Source organism: Schistocerca nitens, chromosome 3 (genome assembly GCF_023898315.1).
Source record: "Schistocerca nitens isolate TAMUIC-IGC-003100 chromosome 3, iqSchNite1.1, whole genome shotgun sequence".
In the NCBI taxonomy this organism is placed as follows: Eukaryota; Metazoa; Arthropoda; class Insecta; order Orthoptera; family Acrididae; genus Schistocerca; species Schistocerca nitens.
This window is the reverse complement of record NC_064616.1, coordinates 980,155,585-980,168,269: the sequence shown is the minus strand read 5'-3', so window position 1 is coordinate 980,168,269 and position 12,685 is coordinate 980,155,585. Positions and strand designations below refer to the sequence as shown.

The following is a 12,685-nucleotide window of genomic DNA, read 5'->3' as shown; positions in this document are numbered from 1 at the left end:
ATACAGGCTCCCAGGTAGATGCCATTTTCCTTTACTTCCGGAAGGCGTTCGATACAGTTCCTCACTGTCGCCTGATAAAGTAAGAGCCTACGGAATATCAGACCAGCTGTGTAGCTGGATTGAAGAGTTTTTAGCAAACAGAACACAGCATGTTGTTCTCAATGGAGAGACGTCTACAGACGTTAAAGTAACCTCTGGCGTGCCACAGGGGAGTGTTATGGGACCATTGCTTTTCACAATATATATAAATGACCTAGCAGATAGTGTCAGAAGTTCCATGCGGCTTTTAGTGGATGATGCTGTAGTATACAGAGAAGTTGTAGCATTAGAAAATTGCAGCGAAATGCAGGAAGATCTGCAGCGGATAGGCATTTGGTGTAGGGAGTGGCAACTGACCCTTAACATAGACAAATGTAATATATTGTGAATACATAGAAAGAAGGATCCTTTATTGTATGATTGTATGATAGCGGAACAAACACTGGTAGCAGTTACTTCTGTAAAATATCTGGGAGTATGCGTATGGAACGATCTGAATTGGAATGATCACATAAAATTAATTGTTGGTAAGGCGGGTGCCAGGTTGAGATTCATTGGGAGAGTCCTTAGAAAATGTAATCCATCAACAAAGGAGGTGGCTTACAAAACACTCGTTTGACCTATACTTGAGTATTGCTCATCAGTGTGGGATCCATACCAGGTCGAGTTGACAGAGGAGATAGAGAAGATCCAAAGGAGAGCGGCGCGTTTCGTCACAGGGTTATTTGGTAAGCGTTACAGACATGTTTAGCAAACTCAAGTGTCAGACTCTGCAAGAGAGAGGCTCTGTATCGCGGTGTAGCTTGCTGTCCAGGTTTCGAGAGGGTGCATTTCTGGATGAGGTATCCCCCTACTTATACCTCCCGAGGAGATCGCGAATGTAAAATCAGAGAGATTCGAGCGCGCACAGAGGCTTTCCAGCAGTCATTCTTCCCGCGAACCGTACGCGACTGGAACAGGAAAGGGAGGTAATGACAGTGGCACATAAAGTACCCTCCGCCACACCCCGTTGGGTGGCTTGCAGAGTATAAACGTAGATGTAGATGTGATTGTCCTTATGGCCTTTCTGAACATGTCGAATTAAAAGAATACCCCACCATTCCAGATTGCCCTGGAGTCCCTCAGGAGATGGCCAGGCTGACATAAGCAAGGACACAGATGGGGGGGGGGGGGGGGGGGATGGCGGAGATAAAGGGGAAGGAGCAAGGAGGAGGAGACTGAGGGGAAGGAGCAAGGACAAGGAGGGAGGGGAATGGGGTAGCAATTGCAACTGGGCAAGGAAGGAAGGAAGGGGCTGCAACATTTCAGGACTAGGTGTGTGCCATGCAATAACTCAAGGAAGAGCCATGGGATCACTGAGGAAAATACTAGTCATTGCTGAAAACTGTAGTTGAAGGTATGGTATATGGAAAAAGCCTTAAAGAGTGCTGAATGAGAGTAAGAGGGTCAGAAAATTGATGATGTGGGATGCAGCATTTACACTGAAATGAATAGTTTCAGAAACAATCCAATGATTTGTCTGAAAAAACACTGTTTTCTTTAATTTTTTTTTCTAAACACTTAAAAGGGGACACCCTCAAACATGTCAGGTCCTTGGGAAACACAGAGGAATACTTGCATGTTGTCATCCTATTGAGAATTTCTATTATCCAAGTATGAGAAGTGAGCTTACACACACACACACACACACACACACACTATAACTATATATATATATATATATATATATATATATATATATATATATATATATATATATATATATATATAATATCTCTTCAAGAAACTATTTTGTGTATCTAAATACCTTTAACCAATTGACCAACCGCAATGTTGTAAGAAAGGTAACTAAAAACATGTGACTGGTTTGAATGAAATTCATTCTGAAAACAGACACATGAATCTAATAAAAGTATGATTGCTGAAATGTGATCTTAGTTGATCACCTATATATCAAACTTAACTAAATTAAATTTCTCCTGTGCACCTACCGCATAGAGTCCATGATCCAGCAATGTTATCCTCAGCTTCTTACCAGTTTTTGTCAGAAAGATATTGCCAGGATGTGGGTCACTATGAACAAAACCTTCAACAAATATCATCTGCGCATACAAGTATGAAAGTTTTTCTGAAACTTCGAAAGGATCAATTTTACTGTCCTTTATGTACATAGTATCATTCACTTGTTTCCCTTCTACATATTCCATTGTCAGCACTCTACGTGTTGTTAACTGCCAATGAATGTTTGGAATCTACAAGAAAATTTTAGAAAAATATTCAGTTCAAGAAACTTCAGTGTTGTAAACAATTTCACACAATGCAAGAAAACTGTCACCTGTCACACATACCTTCAACCAAGTCAATTTTTTAAACATAGACGCCACTTTCTCTGCATTTTTACCCTCATTTGCAAAGTCTAATTCCAGTGGTAGATTTCTCTTTGTTTCTGATACCAGCCAATCAAATTTGAAATCTGGAAATGCCCATGAAATGAAATTAACTAGAAGCTCCATCGTTCTTATGTCTACAACAGAATTTCCCAACACAGTTGGATGTTGGACCTTGACCGCAACTGGACTTCCATCCCTTAAAACTGCTTTGTGCACCTGGGCTAACGAAGCAGTGCCAATCGGTTCATCTTCAATACTTTTGAAAATATCTAGAGGCTGCAAACACACAAAACTGTATTAACCAAAACAATTAATAATAGATGTAAAGTACACAATGAAATGCCAAGTGATCATATTCATCAGACAACACAAATCTTGTACAGGCAATAAAAACATCAACAATACAATTAAATTTGTTATGTGAGAGGAGGGGGGAATCAAAGGTGTGTGGGGGAGGGGATAACAGAGGGAGAGGGGGGAATCAAAGGTGTGTGGGGGAGGGGGGGGGGTAACAGAGGGTGAGGGCGAAATCAAAGGTGTGAATGTGGGGGGGGGGTAACCGAGGGAGAGGGCGGAATCAAAGGTGTGAATGTGGGGGGGGGGTAACCGAGGGAGAGGGCGGAATCAAAGGTGTGAATGTGGGGGGGGGGGGGTAACCGAGGGAGAGGGCGGAATCAAAGGTGTGAATGTGGGGGGGGGGGGGTAACCGAGGGAGAGGGCGGAATCAAAGGTGTGAATGTGGGGGGGGTAACCGAGGGAGAGGGCGGAATCAAAGGTGTGAATGTGGGGGGGGGGGGGGGTAACCGAGGGAGAGGGCGGAATCAAAGGTGTGAATGTGGGGGGGGGGGTAACAGAGGGAGAGGGCGGAATCAAAGGTGTGAATGTGGGGGGGGGGGTAACAGAGGGAGAGGGCGGAATCAAAGGTGTGAATGTGGGGGGGGTAACAGAGGGAGAGGGCGGAATCAAAGGTGTGTGTGGGGGGTAACAGAGGGGGAGGGGGGAGTCAAAGTTGTGGGGGGGTAACAGGGGCAGGGAGAGGGAGACAGGGGGTAGAGGGGGGAAGGGAGACGGGGGGGTAGAGGGGGGAAGGGAGACGGGGGGGTAGAGGGGGGAAGGGAGACGGGGGGGTAGAGGGGGGAAGGGAGACGGGGGGGTAGAGGGGGGAAGGGAGACGGGGGGGTAGAGGGGGGAAGGGAGACGGGGGGGTAGAGGGGGGAAGGGAGACGGGGGGGTAGAGGGGGGAAGGGAGACGGGGGGTAGAGGGGGGAAGGGAGACGGGGGGTAGAGGGGGGAAGGGAGACGGGGGGTAGAGGGGGGAAGGGAGACGGGGGGTAGAGGGGGGAAGGGAGACGGGGGGTAGAGGGGGGAAGGGAGACGGGGGGTAGAGGGGGGAAGGGAGACGGGGGGTAGAGGGGGGAAGGGAGACGGGGGGTAGAGGGGGGGGGAGACGGGGGTAGAGGGGGGGGGGACGGGGGTAGAGGGGGGGAGACGGGGGTAGAGGGGGGGGAGACGGGGGTAGAGGGGGGGGGAGACGGGGGTAGAGGGGGGGAGACGGGGGTAGAGGGGGGGGAGACGGGGGTAGAGGGGGGGAGACGGGGGTAGAGGGGGGGAGACGGGGGTAGAGGGGGGGGAGACGGGGGTAGAGGGGGGGAGACGGGGGTAGAGGGGGGGAGACGGGGGTAGAGGGGGGGAGACGGGGGTAGAGGGGGGGAGACGGGGGTAGAGGGGGGGAGACGGGGGTAGAGGGGGGGAGACGGGGGTAGAGGGGGGGAGACGGGGGTAGAGGGGGGGGAGACGGGGGTAGAGGGGGGGGAGACGGGGGTAGAGGGGGGGAGAGGGGGGGAGACGGGGGTAGAGGGGGGGAGACGGGGGTAGAGGGGGGGAGACGGGGGTAGAGGGGGGGAGACGGGGGTAGAGGGGGGGAGACGGGGTAGAGGGGGGGAGACGGGGGTAGAGGGGGGGAGACGGGGGTAGAGGGGGGGAGACGGGGGGAGACGGGGGGGAGACGGGGGGGAGACGGGGGGAGAGGGGGGGAGACGGGGGTAGAGGGGGGGAGACGGGGGTAGAGGGGGGGAGACGGGGGGAGACGGGGGGGAGACGGGGGGGAGACGGGGGGGAGACGGGGGGAGACGGGGGGGAGACGGGGGGGAGACGGGGGGAGACGGGGGGGAGACGGGGGGAGACGGGGGGAGACGGGGGGGAGACGGGGGGAGACGGGGGGGAGACGGGGGGAGACGGGGGGAGACGGGGGGGAGACGGGGGTAGAGGGGGGGAGACGGGGGTAGAGGGGGGGAGACGGGGGTAGCACTGGTCGATAGCTTGTAGGCTGCTCAAGGAATCAGTACACAGAAGAAACTATTCCTCGGGGCATGAATGGATATACTGAAGTGCACGAGAGATGGCCACCAGCTCTGCAGTGAATACACTGCAGCCATTGGGCAAGGAATGCTGTTCAATATGGCCTCTGTGGACAAAGGCGAAGCCAACATGACCATCAGACATCGAACCATCTGTGTCAACCCTTCAGCGTCCCGGAACACTTCAAGAATCAAGATGAAGTGACAGCGGAGAGCTGCAGGGTTAACAGAGTCCTTAGGGCCACGCTAAAGGTCCAGGCGAAGCTTCGGCCTACAGCTACACCATGGGGATGTATGTGAATGGACCTCGAGGAGAGGTGGTGAAAGGGGGACAAAGAATGGGAGGGGGATTTTTTTATTTTGGTTTTTGGGGCGCAAAACTGCTATGGTCATTAGCGCCCCGGGAGGGGGGGGGGAAGGAGGTGCACAGAGAGAGGAGATGTGGTGGACAGAGAGGGGTGATGAAAAGATACATGATGGTGGATGGAGGAGGTGGAATAAATACTTACCGAGGCAATGCCTGATACTCTGCTAGTTGTTCAAGAAAGCGGTGACTAGACACATTCCTCCTCCACTACAAATCCTCTACATTGATTTACATACGTTTACTGAGGAAGTTTAACAGTTTATATAGCACAAACTGACTTTTGCACTCTTTGAAAATACTCTCTTCTTTAGCCCTAGGTACGTGAAATACTATTAGACGTCCTGCAGATGGAATGTCCGTGAATCTTTACAGTACTACCCTACTGTTACACGACACAGGCTGACAGTCACTGCTCCTGAAGGAAAAAGCTTTCTCCTACAATGAGAGGCAGGATTTGGAATGACTCCATTTACGCATTTTTGAATGACGTCTGTCACATGATCGACTCCATGATCCAGAATATGGTCATGGGATGGATACTTTCCTCCCTGCTATGTAGATTCCAATATGAAAATGATCATTGGAATGTAAGTCATTTACTACTTCAGTCAGAGCAGCTCTGCAAGGACCAGTAAGCGTAATGTCAGGTCTACAGAGAGAAATGATACCTATGTTGCACTAAAATGTAACATTTAACCAGTACTCTGATGAGAAGTCTTCCAATATGCATAAATTCTCAGTAAATCTCACAGGGACAGGTGCAGAAGGACCCAAAGCACATGGACTTCTTCATGGATAAGAAATGGTGGAGAAGTTTATGAATGAGCTCTGGTAGGCTGTAAAATAACATGCTGTGGACATCCACAGTAGTCATTGTTTTCAACATGCATGCCTATCACTAGGGTCAGAACTTAAGCTGCAGCACCTGGCAGCCAGGTAGCTTGCCGAGTGGAATTACCTACCTCTAAGACATGTCATGTCCATTTGCGTGGACTGAAAGGGGTATCATGGTAAGCATGCTCACTGAAATAAAATATGACTATGCAAAAATATATGTAGTGGGAGAAATGACTAATGCACCCACACTGAACATCCTACTTGAAGTCTTGCCACTGGCCCATTGTATTCCATCCTCTCATATTTTACCATATCAGAAGCACGGCCACCTGTGAAAATAGTATTACGATATGCCAGCTCTGGCGAAATTTTTGCACAGCAGATGTGGGCATAGCCAGCAACCTGCTGTTCACCTCTGTCAATGGCCACAACTGAGAGAAGCTGGGTATCCAGTGCAGAAGATCCTTCAGCATACAATATGCTTCATTTCAGTGGCTGCTTTACAACTTGTGCTACCTGGAATTGTCTTTGCAGTGCATCTTTGGGCCCTGTAATCCTGGCCTCAGTATCCAGTAGACCCTGCACCATGAACTCCTTCCACTCTTCCAGTGTTATATTTTATCCTCCCAAGCCACTCCTACACGTCACTGTGTGCTGTGCACAACTCCCCTTACTAGCCACCAGACCAGTGCCTCTTTTCTCCCCTTGTCCACTCCAGCCATTACAACCCCTCATTCCTTTCAAGCAGTAGTGCCTCCATAATACACTTGTGTGTGTGTGTGTGTGTGTGGGGGGGGGGTGTTCATGTTCTATAGCTGAAGGATTAATCGGAAAACTGGCAACATTGTCAGTATTGTTGATGTGCTATCTCAGTGAGTTGTTCACATTACTCCTTTCATTACTGCTATTCCACCAATGACTTTGTTATCAAAATATGTTACCTTGCTTCCTAATGATCCAAATTTCTTGTACAAAATAACTTTACAGGTGTCCAAGTCCTCAGTTGGGAAGACAATGAGCGTAATTCGGAAATGGGATGGTTTTCACATCAGTAGAATGGAGAACATCAGTTTAGGAAAAAGCACCAACACACACTGTTATTTCTTTTTGTGTAAACAATCCAACAGTTTCAAAAAATATTTTTGTAACCAAAGATACTATTAAACTGTTTGCAGCTATCACAAAGTTCAGTACACAGGGTGTTACAAAGAGGTACGGCCAAACTTTCAGGAAACATTCCTCACACACAAAGAAAGAAAATATGTTATGTGGACATGTGTCCAAAACGCTTACTTTCCATGTTAGAGCTCATTTTATTACTTCTCTTCAAATCACATTAATCATGGAATGGAAACACACAGCAACAGAACATACCAGCGTGACTTCAATCACTTTGTTACAGGAAATGTTCAAAATGTCCTCCGTTAGTGAGGATACATGCATCCACCCTCCGTCGCATGGAATCCCTGATGCGCTGATGCAGCCCTGGAGAATGGCGTATTGTATCACAGCCATCCAAAATACGAGCACGAAGAGTCTCTACATTTGGTACCGGGGTTGCGTAGACAAGAGGTTTCAAAGCGTACGAACACTTCGACTGAAATGTGCAGGAGCTCCATCGTGCATGAACCACATGTTGTGTCGTACTTGTAAAGGCACATGTTCTACCAGCACAGGTAGAGTATCCCGTATGAAATCCTGATAACGTGCTCCACTGAGCGTAGATCGACGATGAAACTAAAATGAGCTCTAACATGGAAATTAAGCGTTTCCGGACACATGGCCACATAACATCTTTTCTTTATTTGTGTGTGAGGAATGTTTCCTGAAGGTTGGGCCGTACCTTTTTGTAACACCCTGTGTAAAGACTATGGCTCTATTTCACTTCTGCCAGTAACTACTGAAGTAACAACTTTACAAGGCATTTCTTTGAATACATACCTCTCTCTTCAAATCCTCTTTCAGTACTCTCATAACTTCATGCAACTCTGAACATGGAGCACGACTATGCAAGACCTTCAAGGTTTCAACATATTCAGGAGGGACGATATAATCTAAAGCTCCAATATGTTGCCCTACTTTAATGTAGACACCACGATTCGCTTTACAGAGTTCAAGCAGCATTTCTGCAGCTTTTCGGTGCACCTATGAGGATGAAAGTTCAAAATGAATGCCCACAAAGAAACAAGTTTTATTGTCCACCATTTTCAAGTCAAATATTTCAGAGGATTATAAATCAGCAGATACTTCAGTTTGCCAAGTATTTTAGTCATTTTGGAGCTTGTTAATATTCTGTAGCTTCACCTCTGAACTCAGCATCTTGTACTCCTTCCCAGTAGTGTCAAGTTCTGTGGCATACAATGTCCTTTTGTACAGGGCAGCTATTCTCAGCACCTAAAAATAATTATACATAAAACAGACATACTAATATAGAATTTTAGTCAGGGTTACATAAACAAAAAAAATTTGGGCTAAAATATCATACTCCTGCTCCTTTACAGTTTTATATATCCACTGAAATCTGCAAGAGTCCTGACAAGTCTTGTCTGCCTCTCAGTGTAACTGATGAGTAACAGTGAATAAGAGGGTGAAACATGAACATTAATATTATCAATAATTACTACTGATTTACAGGTTTGGTTTTGGTTTTGTTTCGCTTTAGGCCGCAAAAACAACTGGGGTCATACTCGCCCAAGTCAAAACTATAGCATGCGAAGATGGAGACGAGTTAAAAAATGGCTATACGTCAGCCCCAACTGACATAATAGAAGACCACTAAAACCAGGAACGTGGAGAAAGGTAGGTAGGTTGGTTGGTCGGTTGATTGGTGTTGAAGGGACCAAACAGCAAGGTCATCAGTCCCTTGTTTCACATGTGGTCTATTCAGACAGATTGACATCTCAGGAAAGTCGAAACGATAAAAGGTAAAAGGCTAAAAAACGTAAAAGTGCAGTCGTCTTGTCAATGGTGAAAACAAAATGAGGGAAGTCAGCAAGTGAGCAACCCCAAGGCTATGCTAGAGGCAGGAAATATCCCACCTCTGATGCAGTACAGGCAAGATCACCTGCTATTTAAAAGTGTTCAACCACTAGAATGTAGAAGTGCGTATTGTAAAAGGAGACTAATCAATTCCAAAAAGTGATAAAAAACAGAAAAAATGGGAAAGGAAAGAGGATCTTGGCCAGGGAGGGAGCTTACAGTGGGAGACACCCCAACCCTCACCGCCCTGCCCCTACTCCAGAGGAGATTAAACCAGTTCGACTATCTTGGAATCGTCTGCCAATATTAAAGGTAAAGTGCGGGAAAGTCTGTACTTAATACGCAGAGCCAAAAGAAGGGGGCATTCCACCAAAATGTGGGCTACTGACTGGAAGGCTCCACAACCACAAAGTGGAGATGCCTCATTACACAAAAGAAAACCATGGGTCAGCCTGGTATGACCATGTGTAGAAGACACAGGGTGGTCGAGTCCTTTCGGGAGTGGCGGAAGGAAGAACGCCTTGGGACAGGTGTCACCTTAATTGCACGAAGTTTATTAGACAGAGAGGTAGCCTCCCAAGAGTTGGCCCATGATTGTACGAAGTGGGATTTGATGTGAAGCTGTAAGTCTGCTGCAGGAGGGGTTACAGAGAAGGGGGGGTAACTGACTGCTTCCCCAGCCAAACGATCGGCAAGCTCATTATTTGGGATACCCACATGGCGAGGGACCCGAAGGAAGTCAACGGAACAAGCAGCATGGTGAAGAGCAGTGAGACGGTCATGGATGGCCGAAACCAAGGGATGGCCGAGACCAAGGGATGGCAGGAAAAACATCGGTCAATGGCCTGATGGCCACTCATTGAGTCCGTACATAGCAAAATGTGTTGGAGTTGGGACTGTTTAATAAAGAGAAGAGCCAGGGAAATTGCCATCAATTCAGCAGTAAACACCCTCCATGTAGTTGGCAGGATATGATTTTCGGTGCCAACAGAGGACATGAAGCATATCCCAAATGATCAGCAGCTTTAGAGCCATCGGTGAAAAAACAGCAGCATCCCGAAACTCCCATAAAATTCAGTGGATAAACAACCGAACACCATCGGGGGAAGGGAATCTTTTGGACCTTGGCGGAGATCCAACCAAATCTGGAGCAGAAGAACTAACCATGGGGCGGGTGTTGGGAAGGGAATGTTGGAGACAGCAGAAAGAAGGAAGCTGCAAGTCATGGTCAAGAGATGCAAGGCAGAGCCCAACCGGAAAACCCGCCTGAGGGCGCGAATCAAGTGGGTGACGTGCTTGGTCTGGAAAGAGGATGGAATAGGAAGGGTGAGTGGGAGAGGAACGGACAGCAATTGCATCAGAAACTAGAAGCTGGGACTGCTGAACAGAAAGGGGGAGGGGAGGGCACATTTCAGTTTCAACCAGGAGACTATCAACAGGGCTAGTAGGGAAGGCACCGGTGACCAAACGGATACTACGAAGGTGGACCGGATTCAGGAGGTGCAGTATGGAAGGAGCAACTGAACCATAAACTTGACAACCGTAGTCCAAGTGAGACAGCTGTAAAGAACGATAAAGGCAGAGAAGGATGGAGCGGTCCGCACCCCAAGAGGTGTGGGCAAGGAAGCAAAAGACATCGAGTTTACGGAAACATCCTATCTTCAGAAGTCTGATATGAGGCAACCAAGTGAACTTGTTGTCGAAAAGAAGACCAAGGAAACGAAAATGTGGGACCACGAGATAGAGCGCTGGATCGAGGTGGACCGTAGTACGGCAACATAAGTGGACCACCCGAGATTTTAAAGGAGACAATTGAAACCCGTGTGAGAGGGTCCATGCAGAAGCACGCCGTATAGCTCCCTGGAGCTGCCGCTCTGTAGAGGCCATCAAAGAGGAACCAACCCAAATGCAGAAATCATCAACATACAGAGCAGGGGTGACCAAAGGACCGATGGACGGATGGACGCCACAGGTCCAACTATAGCAATGAGGAAAAGAAGTACACTCAATACAGAACCCTATGGGATGCCATTCTCCTGTGTCCATGGAGAACTAAAAATAGTACCAACCTGAATCCTGAACGACCGATGGAACAGGAACTGGCACATAAAAATCAGGAGTGGGACCTGAAGACCCCACTCATGAAGTGTAAGAAAGATGTGATGGCGCCAAGCTGTGTCATAGGCCTTGCAAAGGTCGAAAAATACTGCAACGAAATGGCAGGGCTGGAAAAAAACCTGCCGAACTGTGGATTCCAATCGAAGTAAATGATTGATCGGAGACCGTCCCTCGTGGAAGCCACACTGGTAAGGGGACAATAGATCCCGAGATTCGAGGATCCAATTGAGCCTACAGGCTACCATCCATTCAAGTAACTTGCAAATGACGTTTGTCAGACTAATTGGCCGATAGCTTTTGACAAATGGGGGTTCTTACCAGGCTCAAGGGCAGGAACCACAATGCTATCCCTTCATTGAGAGGGGAAGTTACCCTGGAGCCAAATACGGTCAAACACCTGGAGAAGATGTTGCGTTTGTGGAGCACTGAGATGTTGAAGCAGTTGGTTATGAATGAAGTCTGGGCCAGGGGTTGTATCAGGAGAAGAAGAAAGTGCAGAAAGAAGTTCCCATTCACTAAAAGGTTCATTGGAAGATACTTACTGACAAGGAATAAAACATAAGGCGGAAGATTCGACCCGCTGTTTCTGGTGACGGAAAGCAGCCGGATAGGAGGCTGATGCTGTTGCAAAATGGGTCGCAAGATGTTCTGCGAGAATCAACGGGTCTGTGCAAAGGCCACCGGAGAGGTGAAGGCCCGGGAGGGTAGACTGCCGAAGGCAACCTTGGAGAGAGCCAAGTGTAGCCCATACCAGTGACATACGGACAGTAGAAGCGAGGGAAGAAACAAAGCGTTCCCAGCACACCTGTTTGCTCTGTTTGATTAAGTAACGGGCTTTAGTGCGAAGGTGTTTAAAGGTAATAAAGTTGGCAAATGGATGAGTGCCTCTTAAGATGTTGCAAAGTTCGATGGAGATCACGGATGGCAATGGCAATGGCCATACTCCACCATGGGACCTGCCAGCGGCGAAATGGTCTAGATGAGTGTGGGATAGCAAGGCTAACACCACGAACAATCTTATCAGACATGATGTAGGATGCCATCAATACAAGCAGACAAAGAGGGAGAAAAAACGACCTATGCAGTATATAGAGACCAATCGGCGCCTTGGAAAGACCAACAAGGTAACCTGTCCATCGAGGAGAGGGAAGGGAGCGACAGAATCAATGGGAAATGGTCACTATCACAAAGGTCGTCAAGTGGCGACCAGTGTAATGAAGGGAGGAGGGAGGGAGAAGAAAGACAAAAGGTACCATGACCGGCATTGAAATGAGTAGGGGAGCCATCATTAAGAAGGCTCAAGTCGTGGTCTGCGAGAAACTGGTCTATGAGAAGACCCCAACTAGATGCAAATGCACTGCCTCACAAGGGATGATGGGCATTAAAATCCCCGAGAAGGAGGAAAGGAGTTGCTTAAGTAAGGCAGTTAAGGCAGCAGGAGTAAGAGTCTTGTCAGGAGGGAGATAAAGATTGCAAAGTGTGACCCCAGAGTTCAGGTGGACCCTAACAGCAACTTCTTCCAATGTAGTTTGAAGAGGAATCCACGGGCTAGCAACGTCTGTACGGACCAACGTAAAAACGCCACCAGAGGCCCGCAT

The 12,685-nt window shown here is 48.2% G+C and overlaps 1 protein-coding gene across 1 annotated transcript in view; it reads right to left on the bottom strand.

Annotated features, from left to right (window-relative positions):
- Nucleotides 1–12,685, bottom strand: part of LOC126249044 (aarF domain-containing kinase 1) — a 123,883-nt gene that overhangs the window by 62,661 nt on the left and 48,537 nt on the right. Inside the window, exons 2-5 of the mRNA XM_049950671.1 lie at nucleotides 8,295–8,384; nucleotides 7,932–8,135; nucleotides 2,388–2,705; nucleotides 2,031–2,291 (exon numbers count right to left, since the gene is read on the bottom strand). Coding sequence (XP_049806628.1) covers nucleotides 2,031–2,291; nucleotides 2,388–2,705; nucleotides 7,932–8,135; nucleotides 8,295–8,384 — 873 coding nt within the window. The remainder of the gene's footprint in view (nucleotides 1–2,030; nucleotides 2,292–2,387; nucleotides 2,706–7,931; nucleotides 8,136–8,294; nucleotides 8,385–12,685) is intronic.